General features: G+C 38.6%; 1 protein-coding gene across 7 annotated transcripts in view; it reads left to right on the top strand.

Moving 5' to 3' along the window:
* Positions 1-17,821, top strand: part of ZNF385D (zinc finger protein 385D) — a 986,127-nt gene that overhangs the window by 763,014 nt on the left and 205,292 nt on the right. For all 7 annotated transcript variants that reach the window (XM_073223828.1, XM_073223832.1, XM_073223833.1 and 4 more), the window contains one exon: positions 12,749-12,891. In XM_073223828.1, coding sequence (XP_073079929.1) covers positions 12,749-12,891 — 143 coding nt within the window. The remainder of the gene's footprint in view (positions 1-12,748; positions 12,892-17,821) is intronic.

Raw genomic sequence — 17,821 nt, 5'->3', positions numbered from 1 at the left:
ACTGGTAACTATGTTCTGAGTACTAGAAGGGAAAACAATATGGTGGATTTTTAATCCCGCTTATGGGTACAATGAATAGAATATGATTTTTACAAAAAGCAGGAATATTGAAATCAGCAAACCAATGTTTGCGTTCCTACTCTGAATTAGCTGCTATGAGACCCTTAATCTCATTTGACCTGTGCTTCCACTACTAAAAAGCTAAATTATTAAGAGTTAACAAACTGTTGTTAAATAAAAATCCTACATATTATAAAGGGCTCAAAAATCGAGAGTTTTTATTATTATTTTGGTGGTTATCATCATTATTTGAAATTGGGACTGCCTTGAATAATTCAGTTTCTGTGGGCCACTGCATGCCAGCAGAGTGAAATTTAATTCCTGGAGTATTTTACTCTCATTGCTAAATTAACTTCTTCTCTTGGAAATTTATTTAGGCCTGTGCCCTTCTGGACAGCTGAATTCTAAGGAATAGTAATATGAGCTTATTATATTTGCAAGTCAAAGAAAAATCAGAGACAATTTCTATGATGTCCTTTATCACTCAGTTCTCTGGCTCTGAGTTGAGTGAAAACAGTGGGACTTAGAACAAGTCAAGATGTGTATGTACCCCATTTAAGTCAAGAACTTTAGGCTGCAATTCACAGGAAGATGAGAACTTGATCATGGCCACCATTAAACCTGTGTTCTCTTATTTACCTCAGTCTCTGATCTTGGACTTCTGTCAGGATGAGGGCCTCTGCAGAAAGCCTGCTCAGATTTCACCTTTAATGCTTGTCATCTCCACCAGCATGGCTCCCAGAAAGGACAGCACCCACTGGCTGCTTGCTTCCCCTTCATTGTAGTTTAGCTTTAATCTTTGTATTTAACTGCAGTATTTTATGTGTCTTTTACTTTATCACAATAATAGATGTCCCCTTTCATTGTGTGTTGCATTTTGGCGATGACTCCATAACCTTGGTACGATGACTTTCTTCTTCCTGAAGCTATAAGCAATTTCAGGGATTTTTCCTCTGGACTTATAAATTCTGTATCTGCTCCCTCCTGGCTATTTAAATGTAAACACTTAGGTCCTTTCCTTAGAGACAATTTCTGCTTCTATCAATTCCTCTTTCACATTGGTGGGAATCACAATTTCAAATTGGTAGGTATTTGAGAGGGAAAAGGGTGTAATATAATCAAAGAATATGGGCTTTGGAATCAGACATGTCTGGTTTCTAATTCTTTTTGGCTCTACCATTTAACAAGGTGGTTTATCTTCAGTAAAATGATCTCACTAAGCCTCCATTTCTTCACCTGTCTAATAAGAACAAAGATATAGTCATTGTTTACATAAATAATGTATGTAAAGCCATCTAGCACAGAACCTGGAATATAATACAGGCTCAAAATGACAGGACTTCTTATAAAAATAAAATACGGTTATGTGTATCTTCTTCCCTGCAATCAGAAGCATTTTATTTCTCTTCCATTTTAAAGCCAGTCATTTTCAGGATGCCACAATTACTATAATTCCATTAGTAACAGATTTTACATCTTTTCCAAGGAACAAATGCTTCAGAATTAAAAGAAAATATAAAGTTAGGCTTGTTTTAAGCAAAATCTGCCAGAAGAAACAATCACATTGAGGCAGAGACTAAACAGAGCACATGTTAGCTCCACAGGGAATGTTCTTGAGGAAATTGAAATCAGAATTTCTTTTTGCTTTTATAGAGTTTGTAAGAATGTTCACCAAAGCAATGGAAACCAGAACTCACAGTTCCTAAACCTTTGACGCTAATGGATGCTGCAAAAGGGATGTGTTGAGTACACGCCCCTTAAGGTAGCAAAAATGTGATCTTCACTGTTCTTAATACATTTTATTTACTTTGGTGATGGTGATAGTGACATAGTATCTTCATCTATGGTTATTTCTAAATGTCACCCAAAGCTAACTCCTGTGGTGTTTTCTAGGAATTTTATGCCATGGCAATTATGAAAGAAAATTCAACTGAAATATGGGGGAAAAACACAGTGAAACACCGAATGAAATGTTCCCAGTCAAGTGAATGCTCCAGGAGATATTTCCATTAAGTTCAATAGAACTAATTATGGTGGAATGGAAATTTAGTTTCTGTTTTGCTCTTTTGGCCTATGTAGACAAACTGAAAGGGAGAACTGAACCAGTAACAGCTTAATTCAATGGAATAAAAATCTGTTACCTTTGGATAAACACTTGTGTGGCAGCCTGTTTGGTCTGCTATCACAGAATGCCATAGCCTGGGTGGCTTATAATCAACAGACATTTATTTCTCAACAATACTGAGATACTGGAGGCTGGGAAGTCTAAGATCATGGTGCCAGAAGATTTGTTGTTTGGTGAGAGAGCCCACCCCCTGGTTCATAGATGGCGCCTTACATGATGGAAGGGGCTACGGATCTTTCCGGGGCCTCTTTTATAAGGCACTAATCCCATTCATGAGACACATAATTCAGTCTATAGGATTATGATGTCTGGTAGACTCAATATGTGCATCATATGCAATGTACAGGATGCTAAGCCCCAGTAGAGGCGAGGAACTGAAATCACTTATTGAATAATACAGCACCTTACGAATGAGTGCCTAAGTCTTAGTACGTATTGATTTGATTTGATTTGGCAAAGTTTGATTGAAATCAGCTTTTTGTTCATAGAATGTTTTCTCCTCTACTACATCATCAAAAAAAAGTGACAATTCCTGAAGAAAATGTAGATACAAGAGCTAGACTCTGGAAGTAGAATGCTTGGTGTCCAATCCCAGCTCTGCAGCTTACTAACTGTGTGCTCTTGGGCAATTGCCTTAACCTTACCATTGCTCCATTTTTTAATTCACAAGGCAATGGAAAGACAGAGGGGATATATTACACAGAGTACCCAACACAGTGCCCAGCAGGCAGAAGCTGGGTAGTTACTGCTTTTAGTACAGTGAAGAAAAGGGGAGTTGTTTATAAAATAGAGCAAATTTGCATCTAAAATGAAATCCATGTTTAAGAAAGTTACATAGAGAAAAAAGGTTAATAAAATTATAATATAAAAAGATCAGGGCATTTTATGTTTGTACCATGTGTCTTCTCTTAAGAAGATAAAATCAGCGTTTTCTATTTAATTAGATTAGAAATCTATACAGTGTTCCTCACCTTCTAGCAATGCACTCCAGTAAACTCTATTTTGCCCCCTTTTTTAGTTCTTCTGGGAAGTTGCTGGTGTTTTAAATGGGCAAGAGGTTGATTTGGGCCAAATAGAGGAGCGGGTACAACTAGTCTGTGATTCAGTTTCATTCATTCATTCATCTATTCACTCACCCATCCATTTCTGAAAGGGACAAACACATCACTAAGTAGCTGCAGGAAGCCCCTCATACGCAGGAGTCACTGTGGAATACAGTATACATTCTCCTCAAGACCCAGTACCTCCTGTGGGGTGGCAGACACAGAGGCAAATCCAGCCATGTATGTTCAGATGGAAACCCATGCAGGGCAGAGGAGGGCAGCAAGGGGGTGCCCCTCCTACTCGGAGATACCACGTAGAGGTAGTCATACTTGAGCTGGGTCCCGAACCAGGAACAGATGATTATTTGTCATACTTTGATATATGTATAGGTTTGGAGAATATGTCAGGTTAGGGTGGGCTGTAACCAAGATAAATACAAATTACAATGTTATTCTTGATATGCTATCAAGGGTGTACATTTTCTGGGCTTAAGTGCTAGTTGAACTTACTATTCCAAAAGTGAGTTATATTAGATATTCTGGATTGAATCAGTTCCTTTCCATAGCTTTAAAACTTATTTACCCATATCTATCATTTCCTTCTCTACTTTTCCTTCCCCAATATTTCAAAATAAATTTCTCCTCTAGTCTCCATTCTGGATTTCTTGTCCATCCCTGAACCTCCTTAAAAGTGTCTCCTCTTTGATGATACCAATTTAAATGACTATGCTTAAATGACTCACAAAGGTCACCAGAAACCTTCACAGCATGAATCTAACAGAAATTGCCATTCTACTTGGCCCTCTGCTGGTGTCTGTGGACAGTATCGACCATTCACTCCTCTTATAAATAGTCTCTCCCTTTTGCCTCTGGGTGGTCACATTCTCCCCCTGTCCACCTTCTGCCACCAACCCTTCTCAGACTTCATCAGTGGGTGAAAGATCCTCAAGGTTCAGGCTTAGGAACCTGGCCTCTTCATTCTACACTTTTCCCAAGAAAATCTTCTTCATGTCCACAGTTTTATTTCCTACCTGATGACTTTCCAGTGTTCTCACGGAGGAAGCCTGTCCAGAACTATTTTCTAAGCACCAGTCCCCCTTTTCCAATGGCTGCATTTCCCCTTAGACCTCCAACTCATTACATCAGCACCTTAGCTTGTCTTCTTAGACTTGCTCTCCTGAGGTGTTCTCTCTCTCTCAACTAACAGCCTCACTATCTACATAATAAGGATACTTGAGGGAGATAAATGAAGGTGTTCCTGAATTTGTTAAGTGGTTGAGTTAAGTGGTTCTTACTTAACTCCCTTTGATGGTACTAGGAAACCTACACTCAACCATTTAAGCCCAGGAAATGTTTCATTAATAACCATGGATCCCATTTAGTGCCTTCACAAATTGGCAAGTGCTTAGAGGTGAAACAAAGAATATAACACAGTTATATTATGTGGAAAAAACAGGAAAAAGAAGATACTTCTCAGGCTATGGAGATACCACAAGCTCAGCTCTACTGGCAAAGAGAAGTTCACGCAGGCAAGTCCCAGTGGAAAGGCACAGGTCATGGAAAAGCAAAACCATGTGACAAGACTTTTTTATTCTCTTTAAGGAATGAGATGACTAAAGCCTAGATATTATGAGCAAAATTATCCGGAGACACAGATGTAGCAGACACATTTAACTGCCTGCATTAGCTGGATTTAAGCACTCGGTTATTAGTGACACTGGATTATGATGCACTTTGTTTGGTGAAATAAAAGCTTTGTAATAGTACTCCCAAGGATTATCGGATATTAATTAACATCCCTTAGCCCGGGGACTGGCCCTTTCTTCGTCCTTGATTTGAAGATGTGGTATCATTTTCATCAAAATCACTCATTATACTTAACATCAATTTCATCACTAAGCATTTAAAAAATTAGGTCCACCTTTAAATATTACCATCATTGATCACATATGAAAATTCACAGATTGGCCATTGTCCTCTCCAGGAATGGACATGATCTGGAAGGATGACTCCAGATGGCAATGATCACATGATCTGACGTGATCCCAGCAGTGGCTGCCTTCTGACAGCGGCCAGACTCTGCTCTGGGAAAGCTCTTCTTCATCGCAAAAGGAGGAGGGCCCAGCAAAAAGCCCACCTTTTCCTGCCATCAGTGAGGGATTCTGAAGCAGCTGTGTCAGCTCCTTATCTATAAGTTACTCATCACTCAAGAATGCTGGTTCTCACTGAGCTGTAATGGTCACTAGAACCTTCTGTGATAATGGAAATATTTTTTTACTGCCATATACAACCTGTTAGCTTCCAGCCTCATGTGGCTATTGAGCATTTGAAATGAGGCTAATGTGACTGAGAAACTGCATTTTTAATTTTACTTAAAGTAGCCACACCTGGCTAATGAACATACCAGACAGCTCAGACCTATAGCATCTTTTTTATTAGTTATACTTGATCTTGGGAAATTCATCTTGAGGAGCATTTTATGTTTTTGTTTTTATTCCCCCCCGCTACTATATCACTGGTGCTAAGTTGAGAGGAATTGTCCAGGTAATCTTTAGATTTTCTGTGAGGAGGTACTGGTCCTGAGTTAGGCACTCTCTGGCCAAGGGACCGAAGTGCAGAGGGATATTTAGGATTAAAAGTCTAAAACTCCTTATTCTGGCACTCCTAACAGAATCTTCTCTTTGTTTCCTAGGCATCAGAGAGTATCATGAAATTTATTTAAATAGGTGAGAAATTCCACTATTCTTCTAGTGAAGACTTGACCGAGGATATTGGCAACTAGATATTAGCAGTGTTTGATTCTGGTTGTGGCATTCAGTGATAATGGTGGAGAAAACAATAATTTCTTTGCTTCCTTACAATATGAGTTTTGAGCTGACTTGCTGGAATCCTTAAATACCACCACTTAAAATGAATAAACAAAGAATTTGGACAAGGGAAAATGTGGCTCACTCACATGTGTTTTCTTTCATGGGTATAGATGGAGTCATTGACCATTGACTTAGGGAGAGATGTTTTTTCATCAGTGTTTCCACAGTGGTGCTCCAGTTGCCCTGACTCATACTTCCATTCTCACCTCATTTCTCTCTCTGGTCATGAGCAGAATGTGTGAGACAGCCATCACCATCTCGTGGGACTTGGTGTTACCACTTGCCTCATGGGTCAGACCTTGCTTGAACGTTTGAAGTGACCTGCATGTCACTGTAGTCCAATGAGGGATCTTCATCTTGAGATAGAAAGTGCTGGGTCGACTTTCTAAAACCTACTAGGTGAATCAACAATCCAAAACTGGTAGGAAGGAAGCAATAAAGGCAAAATTGTGGCCAAGTTACACTAAATTCAAGTTTTATCTCAAAATAAGTTTGTACTTTTATCATTCAGTTGGGGACAACATTGGAATAAACACAGGAACTGAATGGGAGTCTGAATCACTGCGATTTAAGGTACCATGATAAACATACAGTTTTTCTAGCCAGGTAATTAAAAAATAATCTCAACAACAAATTGCCCATTGTAATCCCTGACCAATAACCTCAAGTATTTGAGAGGCAGCCACATAAGGGAATATAACAAACACATATTTATTTTTTTTGATTTGGCAAGTAGAGGTGAAAGAATGTAAACTCAAAGGCTTTTGAAATATGTTTGATATAATATGCATGTCTTTCTGTATTCTTTGTCAAATGTAGGGCAGTGCTAGCATGTTCTCATGGTAGGTAAATATCAATAAATACCAGTGATACCTACTGAATAGTCTTTACAAGGAATGTGTCCTCTTTTCCTTGAGCAGTAGTAAAAATTTATCCCATGATTTTTGGTCTTAATGCATTATATCTGGCAGTGAGCTGGCTTGCCTAATATGGGAAAACTGACTTAGTAGAGTATTTGTTGTTTTGTTTGTTTTCGTTGTAGTTTTAGTTTAAAAGGCATTTATAGCAGTGCATTGAGAATTGTTGATATTGCTCAAGGTTTACCCAAATGCGATTTATTACATGTGTGATTTTAGGTAAGATATTTTGCTTCCTAGTACTTTGGCCTTTGATTTTTTTAATTTTTTTTATTTTGGTATCATTAATCTACAATTACATGAAGGAAATTATGTTTACTAGGCTCCCCCCTTCACCAGGTCCCCCCCACATCCCCGTTCACAGTCACTGTCCATCAACATAGTAAGATGCTGTAAAATCACTACTTGTCACCAAGTCACTGTCCTTCATGGCTTTCGATTTTGTAGACTGAGTATTACCATAGGTACATGGCAGATTTTCATGTATTTTAAAGGAATTAAAGGGATCAGAGGCCTGGTCCATGGCAATCAGTCAATGGATTTATGAAATCTAGCTGTATTCTGTCCACTTACTCCCACCCACCTGGGCTGGCCGGTCACGCTAACTGCTGCCCTCCATGGCCAGTTTTTGTGTCAGATCAAGCTTTGCTTTTATGCCAACAAACTCATCATTTCTTTTCTACTTCCTATTAGTGGTATTGGATCTAAAGTTTTTATGCCCACTATCACACAGTCCCCAGAATAACAAGTGTGCCTTTCCCTCTTCCTATGGCACATTCTAACTGAAATAGCTGGAAATGGATGCAAGTGGCATTCCATTGTGTTCTGAAAATCAACTGCTTCATAAGTAACTACTTAGAACTTGGTATTATATAAATGCTCTAGATGTTTCCCTGTTCAGTATGAATATTTTGAGAAGTTTCATAGTTTACTATTCAATAACTCATTATTGAAACACATATAAATATGTTTCTATATATATTTCAATATAGGTAAGTATATCAAATTACTTTCTATATAATACATAATTTATATATATATATAAAATCTACATATGTGAATATGTATGTAATTTATATAAAATAAGTATAAATATAATCAAATTGATGATCAAGGAAAAAGATACTATAGAACTTACTTATCCCATAAGAAAATCAGGGACTTTACTGCTTTCTATAATGTAGATTAAAATATATACAAATGATTCACAGTTCTAAGGCACATACGGTCTTGAATATGTAACAGCGGCAACCCTTGATCATTCTGAACTTCACTTTTGTCATTTGGGGAAATGAAAGATTAAGTAAGTGGGTTAAGCTGTCACACAGACATCTATGACTAATGAACTCTGAATGGATCAAGTGCAATTCAAGGTCAAAAATGTTGTATTACAGAAAGAATACTACCCCACTTTCAAGGAATATCTCAAATAATTGTCTTCATAAAAGTAATCTCTTATTTTGAAGACTCTCCTTCTGTTGGGATCAAAATAAACAATGCAAAGAATATGAAGGTGCTTTCAAAAGTACCTTGATTGACTGCTTTCAGAGAACCTGAATTTGTGTATGGACCAAACTGAACAGCTTCTCTGGAATTTATTAAGTTCATTAGAAAAAATATGTATCACTTAGTGAGCACTAATTGGCCAGGCGCTGGGCGCTTTTTATACATTCTCTCTACCTCAACAAGCTTCAACTGACAACTACTGGCTTAGAATTTCTATTTATCTGTATAAATTAATAAAAACAAGAACTTGCACATTTACATTTTCATTTGAATTTCAAAAATGCAAACTTTTGATGTGAATGCCTCTTACTTTTTTAGTCTCTCTTAACAAATAAGTTACTCCAGTATCTTTTTCAAATATGTACTTTTATGAATACACAGCTGTCTTGCAAATAGACCAAAGTAATATTTAATGTTTGCTCTGTAGTTCAGTTTTAAGTTCTAAATGTAAACTAACAGAAACAAGCATCCAAAAGAAACAGATAAGAGTTTTGTGAGCGTTCATGATCACTTAATACATTTACCTTATTTAACTTCATTATTTAATACTTTAGTTTCTAATAACTATTTTATACTCAGTAAATTTTTTTTAATTTCTTGAATTTAATGGAATATGAGAAATTCAGGATAGAGAGCTACCAACTCTTCTGAAATCAGAAAAATTTGTTTAATTTGTTCAGCCTGCATTGTTAAAATTTCAGAGGCTGTGAAATGTATGGTGCTACATGTAGGCAGAGGTTCAAATACAAAAAGGACATGAATTTACATCTTTTTCAGTCCCCTTCCCATGGAGGCTTCATATGCTTTCCTCAAATTAAGAATGCCAGTATTTCCAGCAGTGTGACATTCCAATGAATGGCAACACTGTTGGCAAACACTACAAAAGAACAACTCTTGTTACTTATAGAAATGCCTACAAATTCAGTATATGTTTTGATGTTTATTATTGTCCAGGTAGTTTTATAATAAGGAAATAGTTATAAACATATAATCATATCCTAAATGCAGTAGTTTCTGGTAAAAAAATGAAAGAATGAAATAGATATTTTCTCAAGGAGACTATTTTAATCTGCTTAACTGATGAAACTTGTTATATTTGCCAGATTGGTTTCTGCACTTTTTGCAAACAGTGTTCTTGCTGCTGAGCATGTATAGATTGGTAGAAATAAAACATTTCAGGATTTACCCACATTTTTTAAAGCAGAAATGTTAGTCACAGATAGGTTTTAAGAGGCAGCCTCAATTTTGTACCTCAACATCAGCTCTATAGATTTGTATCTATTTTAGAATTAAAAAAGCAATGAAATATTTCTCCTAAGACCAATGAATCATGGCAGCCTGGTGTCATAGGTCAAGTTCTTCTGGAATTGGGCTCTGAGACTTCATTGGGGGAAATCTGTAAGGAGTGAGGCGGGCAGGACTGGGCAGAGGGAGAAGTTGTGCAGTGATACAGTCACAGCAGAGGCCTCAGTCTATCCTAAATCCTATGAGGAGCATTGAAGCTGCAGTAGAGATTCCAAGTTGTCCTGCTTGAAGGCAGGAGGGAAAAGCCAGTTGACCCCAGCACTAATCAGTCTTTGCATAAGGCTACCAAACCCCTCAAACCCTTCCAACTGTGAAGGGTTTTTGACCTTGGGCAAGGCAGCTCCCTTTGGACCAAAATAATTTGTGAAGAGGATCGCAGATGTGAATCATCAACTGTCAGCTTCCCAGCATCTAGGGGAATAAGTGCCTCCATCGGAAAGGAGCCAGACTGTGTACACACAGCACCCGTTATGCCCGTATTTACATACAAGTGGCCAAAAAGTATGTAGTCCCATACCCTCTGCTTTCACATGATCTTTTAGGTTTCTCTCTTCAGACAGGTAAGAAGGGATGAGCCCAAATACTTTCCCTAGCTTCCCAGGATTTCATAACTCTTCCTTGGTATTTTTTATCCCCTAGGAAGGAAACCTCAGGTGCAGTTTGAGAGAAGGCCTTGAACTCTGTGTGTAAATGTAAATGAAATACCCATCTTGGAGGCAGAGAGGTGGGAATGAACTTTACCTCACAATCAAGTCAACATATATTTATTCTTTATGCCTGTCATTATGCTGGCTAAGAAAAATAAGCCTATCTCAACCTTTTTAGATACTCTGAACCAGAGGGGGATGTAAATATAATAATTACAGAATATGTTCTTGTAAAATTGCATTCTTGTAATTATAAGAATGGAATGTTTCTGTGGAAACAGCATAAACTAGTTTGTCAAACTTACTTTTTCTCTTCTTGATGTTATGTGTCCCCTTACTTAGTTTCTGAGATTTTAGGTTCAAATAGGATAATGAATGTATATGAACACTTTTGGTAAAACATGACATGTGACACAGATGAAAATAATTTAAAATTATTTATTAAAGCTCTCTATTATTTGGGGACATGTTAAACCACGCCACAAATGTCAACCAAAACATATTTTACTCTGAGTTTTCTAAGGAAGCACTAACCAAAAATGTATTTTAATTCTTTACTTTTTCATCAAAAGAGAAATTTTTAGCAATACTAAACCCAAACAGGTCTAGCACCAAAGTTTTATGGATACCCTCTCTGAGGAAGCCTGCATATCCACACTCAGTAGCTTACCAGGCAGACAATAGAATAAGTTTATGGTATGCACGGGTGAATACACTTGTTATATTTGCCTTTATCTCTGTTCGTCTTAACATCTGCTGTCTGTTGCCTGACTTGTACTACTTTTTATTTTAATTGGTTTGCTGATTCAAACTTGATGCTGTTGCCCTTGCTGTTGTTAAGGAATATCTTAAGAGGGAAATAAAAAGAGTGGAGAAAATATTGTTTTTGTTAATTTGGCTCCAGCTGATTTTATACCTGGAAATTGGAGAGCTAATGTTCTTTGATTTTTTTTTAATGGTTAATTAAATCCTATGCTGATGGCTTCTGTTCTAGGTATTTAGTCACCCATCTTATTAACAGATCATCTAGTCCAAAAGGGTTAGTTTGCCCTGGGAAACCATTTTTAGAATTTTCACCTTGTGTTCAGGTGACTGGCTGAGGGCAGGATGCTGGTCTGTGTGCAGGTAGCCAGGGAGTTAATTGTGAGATTTGTCAAGGTAGATCGCGTGGGTCTCGCTCTACTTTGTTTTAAAAACAAGATGGCAGGCCAGCAAGTGGTGCAGTCATGAACCTCTCTTCTCTCTTGGAATCCTTTTCCGTGAGAGAGGAAAAATCCCACTGCATTTTGTTTTCCTCATGCTTCTTGGATTTTCACCAGCAGGTTTTTACAGTCTGTTGCTTGCCTCTCAGATTAGAAGAATGCTGGCATATTTTAAGTTTCCCAGGATTCAAACAGCCTTTAATTAACAGCAAATTGATGTTTTGGAATGTTACCAAAATACGGGAAACTGGATGCTGAGGTGGCTTCTGTCCTTCCCGCTTCTGAGTCCTGTAAGAGGGAGCCATGTAAGGGGGAGGGAGCAAAAGTATGTGCTCCCTTGAACATAGCTGGTTGCCTATTGATATGCAAAGGAGTGCCTTTGCTGACATAATATCCCCAGTCCTTGCTGCTAAATTCCACCTACTCATGACTGGGGAGGAGGCAGGTAGTCCTTGAATGCTCAAAGCCACAGGGTGTTGAGCACTTCAGGGATTGCTCCATTTGTAGCTGGGTTTGCTTGTTCTAATCTTCCAGTTGCCCAGGCAGTAAGGTATGGTTTCCTGTGTTTGTGGTTAACTTTTCCATGCCAGGTTCATATCATCTTGCTGCCAGAGTTGAGGATGTGGTGGAAAAGAACAGTTCTGTAAAATAATCAGTTATACTTGGTGCATATTCTGAGCAAAAGTTAGTTTTCAAGGAGGCATTAGGGGTGGAGTGGAAAGGTTCTCCTTTTGAATCAAGAGATTTTGGTGATAGATTTGTTGCCAGCTCAGTCCAGAGCTCCAGGCAGGAAAAGAAGGATAGACGGGGGCGTAGGGAATGTTTGCAATGTTGACTGTGTACTTACATAACCTGATAGTTATAACCTGAGGAGACAAAGGAAACAGCTCAACTCGCTGCCTCTGCCTAATGGCAGATCTGCTCATTGGCCAGGTCCCAGCTGAGGTCAACACGCTCCATGCCTTGTTTTTTCCAGTGCCCCACAAGCCTAGCCTTTTGGTCTCAAAAGAGACCTTGGTGTTGTTTCATGTGCACGATGTCCCTGATTGCTGCCTTTCCTCTTGTCTCTGCAGGTGGTACATGCCAGAGCCCTGCTCTCCCAGCCCTGGTCCGTCCACCAGCCCCTCCTTTGCAACCGTCGCTGGATATTAAACCATTTCTTCCCTTTCCTCTTGACACTGCAGCAGCGGTCAACCTCTTCCCCAATTTTAATGCGGTAAGTTCCAAGGTTTAATTTGCATTTGCCAGAGTGGTTAGTACCTTGTGGAATACCTGAAAGGCCAGGGGTGAGCTGGGCACTACCCCCATTTGCTATACTGTTTGCCCCCCGCGGCTCATCTGAAAGCCCTAAGGTTGTCTGCCTGGTTATGAAAGGCCCTGGGAGCCAGACTCCTTCAAGGGAAAATGAAAAGAGATTCAATCTGATTGAGTTGCTAATGAGTTCATGTCTCCTTTGTAGTGTCTTTCTGGGTAACACTAACAGTTCTATGACTTTGTTGGAATATCTGAACATTAAAATTTAATGAATTTGTTAGAGAGGATATTAGAATTCAAGTAGATGTCTAAAAACTTAAACATGTGTTTCTTCTATCTTGGCCCTATAGTTCAATTTTCATATCTGTGACTTTTCTGATTTAATAAGAGGACCTTGATAATCACAGCAGTGACACATGCCATGTGTGTAGCACTTTTTTCCTCCTTAAAACGACTCAGGGATCTGGTAGCAAGAGATTTCTTTTCTTTTTTTTTTTTTCCCATCCTTCTACCTTTTCACAGCTGCTCAAGCTAAGTCTTTCTTAAATTACTTTGTTTTTTGGGACTTTGTCAACAGCCTTCTCAATGCGAGTTCAATTACTTAACTTGTCTCTCTTTCTGCTCTTAAGCATGTCTTTGTGTTTTTGTAAGTTGGCACATTCCTCATATTCATCACCATTTTTTTTTGTATAAGCTGTGAGAATATTCTTAGGGTAGAAAGAGAAAGAAGAGTTGAAAAGGTTAGAAACTAATAAGTGGCAATTTTTCTCTAATATTGCCTGATTCAGCTTTCAGCAGTTGTTATACTGCAAGTCTAAGCTTATTAATGACAGGACATGTCAACACAGCAGAAGCAAAGAGGATTAAGGTGAAGGTCATTGAATGTCCAGTGATTTAAATAACACAGATTTCTTGTTGCAAATTCTTATAGTGATTAAAAAAAATTTTTTTGCTCACAATTAGATGATCCTCTTTCAGGAGGCAAAAGTGGCCCATATTCTCTTTACCAATACTTCATGCAAGGGACTTTGGACGTGCCGGTGATGTGGTATGGTTATGTGCTTCTTCTTGCTAATGGGCAAGAGAGGGTCAGAAGGATCACTTTGTTTTTTTGGGGAGTGAGGGATTTTTCCATAGAATCTTATTTTGAAATTGATGGAGCATAAATAGCACAGCATAAAAATCCTATTTCCAAAGTAGAGGTTTCTAATCCTAGTGTTTCAATAAGAGTAGACAAATTGCTCAGCATCAAATTCCCTGATTCTTAAATGATCACAGCAAAGTCCCCAGGTTCCTCTGAACCTCTTGTCTGCTCTTCTGTTAAATGGCTTCCTGGCACAGTCTTGCTTCCTAGGTACCCAGAGATGATCCATCAAGGTACTTTACCTGGCCTCTGAGACCACTTGGCATCCTGTCACTCAGATCTCAGGTCAGCTTAGAGAAGTTTAGGTGAAATTCCTGGAAGACTATAAAAGACTGGGCTTAAAACTTTCAGTTTACACTTTAGGAAACATTAAAAGCAAAATGATTAATTTGATTGATGATGAGTATTTGTCGTAAAACAAAAATGTGTGATAGGCTAACTCTTTGATACTGAGCAGATCTCTTTACCCTCTTTGCTGCTCTTTACTCCTCTTTAAAATAAAAGGAGTGGACCTAATAACATCTTCCTTCCAAATATTTTAATTTGGGTTATTCCATCCAAATATTTGAACCTTGGTGGGCAAAGGCAGCTCTGTGTAGTGGTCAAGCTAGACTATAGCCAGACTGACTACGTTCAAGTCTCAAAGCTGCTGTGACCTTGGGTAAGTCACTTAACTCCATGTATCTCAGTATCTTCATCTATAAAGTCGGACTAATACTCAAGGTATGTCATAGGCATGTGGTAGTGCTTTTATGGGTTGAATCATCTAGAACAGGGCCCAGCATATGTTAAGCACTACTTGAGTGAAAGGTGTAGGCTCATAAATATCCTGTAAATCCTTCCTATTTTCAATGTAGCAGTTTACTGACTGACTGAAAAATTTGACTTGATTCTTTTTCCCTCATGATGAATTTTGACTTATTTGGTATTTGTTCCATTTAAACCAAGAGACCCTCTGTAGCTACACATGCTGGCTATTTACTTCCAGTGCTAGTCAAGCTTCAGCCAACCAAGGATCAAGCCACTTCTTGATTCTGACTGGGGGGGAATGGTTACAGAGCTCATAATGTGACTTTGGACTCAAAATTAGACTATAGAGCATCTAATAGCTCTGAGTTCTTGATTTTGTAGCAGGTATGAGTCTTAATCCACAAATGCATGCTGTATGAAATGCAATTTTTTATTTCTGTGAGTATATTTAATTTCTGGTTCAAAAGCCCATTCTATTCTGCTGGAGGGAAATGCAATTTAATTATGTTTCAGTGTGTGCTGAGATTCTGGAATCTAAAATGTTACCCATCCAGCTTTTGGGGGGACACTTCCTGTATTCATGAAGTTATTTATCCACATAGCTTTCATGGATGGTCAGCACTTGGTTAGTATGGCCTTTTAGGCCACAGACACACGACCTCTGTAAGGCTGTCAGTGGTTCCCTCCTGCCTGGATGCACTATACTGCTTTGGTTTCTTTGCCAAGAAAATGATGAAGCACTATGCCACCCGACAACCTTCTCCCATCTGACCTTTTTGAAACAAGTCCATGACAGTCAGAAACTGTCTGCCTGTTATATTCCTTCTTTGAGAAAATAAGTATGGACTCATCTGTCTCTTTTAGATAGAATAAGGCAGGATGGTGAAAGAAATTTAAATATTTATTTATATATATAAATACATGAAATACAATATGTGAAAACATAAGTGGATATCTCTGATTATTATCCTTCCAAAAGAGCATAAACTGTTAGGTTTGGATGTGAACCAGGAAGCATAATGAAACAGCTGTAAAAATATGCACAGTTGGGGGAAAAGAAAAACAGATGTAGAATCAACTCGGATATGGCTATAAATGGACATTCATTAAAACCATCAGGATCCCTTAGTGTACTCAAAGTTAACTTCAAAGAATAGCAACAGAAGCTGTCCTCTTGACCTAGGGATGTTGTAGTCCTAGGGATGATATTCTAGTAGCTTTCAGATAAGGGAAAGCTTTTCTTGAATTTCTCATTTACCCCCTACCTGCCTTTCAATCTTTTAAGACACAGGAGTTTTAGTGCTTAGGCCATTCTGACCCCAGTGACTCTATTCTGAACCTGCACTTCTTGAAAGGAACCAGTCTTGTAAGTAGGGCGATGATGTTTAGGAAAGAAATACTAGGAAGTGTTACAAGCTCCTATTCATTAAGCATCTGTTATAGGGCAGGGATGGTGATAACAATAGTTCTGTTATGACCTCTGCTATGAGATAATTCAGTTTATAAAGATAAGTTGGACAAATAAAGAAATATGGGTAAATGTGGGTGTTTTGATAGAGAAAGATATAGAGGATAGAATGGGCAGCCTGGATACAAGAGTGGATACAAGCTATGTGGTTGTGTTAGTGAGGGTTTGGTGAGAAAAACAGAAGCTATTCTAGGCATACAAACAGGAAGGGACTTAATATAAGGATTTAGGGGCTTATGAAACCTTTGGAGGTGTTGGGCAAACAAGGTCAGAGAAGGCTGTTTCTGGCTCCCAGATTTTCTGCTTACTTTCATGGAGTCAGGAAGTTGCAATAATACAGGATGCCCAGTAATTCCAGTCACTTTTCTCCAAACCCCACAGAATACCTTTCTTCAGTGAATCTAATCCTGAATACTGCTGGCAGAGATCCATGGGGATGTAAACCGAGGGCTTTCTGTGCTCGTGCTGTGAGGGAGAGCATAGTAGGAGGAAGGCAATGTTGGGTTGCCAACAGAAGGCTTGACGTGATGGCAGAATGGAAGGTCTGTGTGGAATCTGAAAAAACCTGAGCAGTTCTGCAGTCATGTGCAAGAGGCTAAATCCTTTGGAGCATCAATATTCTGTTGTGTAAAATGATAATGACTAAAATATCTCTCAGTTGTATTATCAGAGGGGTAGCTGACTTTTAAAAAGCTGAGAATGGGCTTGGTAGCTCCTTGTGCTGATGTTTAGAAGGGGAGCTGATCACTAAAAGATGGTGATACTCCTTGACATTTTTCTCCCAGGGTTTCAGAGTTTCCCTTTTGTTTTCACTTCTCTAACATCTTTCCTTCATATTCTAATCAACAGTTGTGACAATAATGAACCTTCACAATGTATTAAAAAGGTGCAGCTTTTGGGGAATGTGTTCATGGGGGCTGACTGTGAACCTGATTCCGTATCACCCTCCTGTGGCTGTGTTTCCAGTTGGCATAAAGATTAAATGAATAAAGTAGCATAATGAACCTGCAAATGCCAGATACTCCTTCTCTCTTCCTGAAATTGCACAAGGAAGAGTAAGCATATCACACAGAGGACTCCAAGCCAGAAAGTTGGGCAAATAGAGGAGAGTGACTATTTTGCTTTCTGTTAGCTTTGGCTGATATTCTTTAACATCATGAAAAGGAAAGTTAGTATAGAAATGTTGACTCTTTGCCACTCTTCTGTACAATATGCTTTCTAAATGAGAGAGGGAGCAAAGGAAGACACAGAAAGGGAGAGAGAGAGAGAGAGATCAACCCTAGCATCTGACTCTATTCTAGTTCTATTTCTCAAAAACGCCAATTGCCTTAGACCCTAGAGTGTGGTATTTTTTTGAGTCAGTAGGTTATCAACTGCAGGGCAGGAAAGTGAAATTGATTTGATTTACAGCAGTGCCTCTCATACTTTTAGGTACGTAGGCATCACTGGGAAATAATACTAAAATGCAGATTCTGAGTGAATAGTTCAGGGCATGGCCTGAGATTTTGAACTGTGTGGGTGGAGAGAGGG

This window comes from Manis javanica, chromosome 15 (assembly GCF_040802235.1).
Source record: "Manis javanica isolate MJ-LG chromosome 15, MJ_LKY, whole genome shotgun sequence".
Classification (NCBI taxonomy): Eukaryota; Metazoa; Chordata; class Mammalia; order Pholidota; family Manidae; genus Manis; species Manis javanica.
Note: the sequence above shows the minus strand (reverse complement) of the source record. Positions and strands in the feature narration are given on the sequence as shown.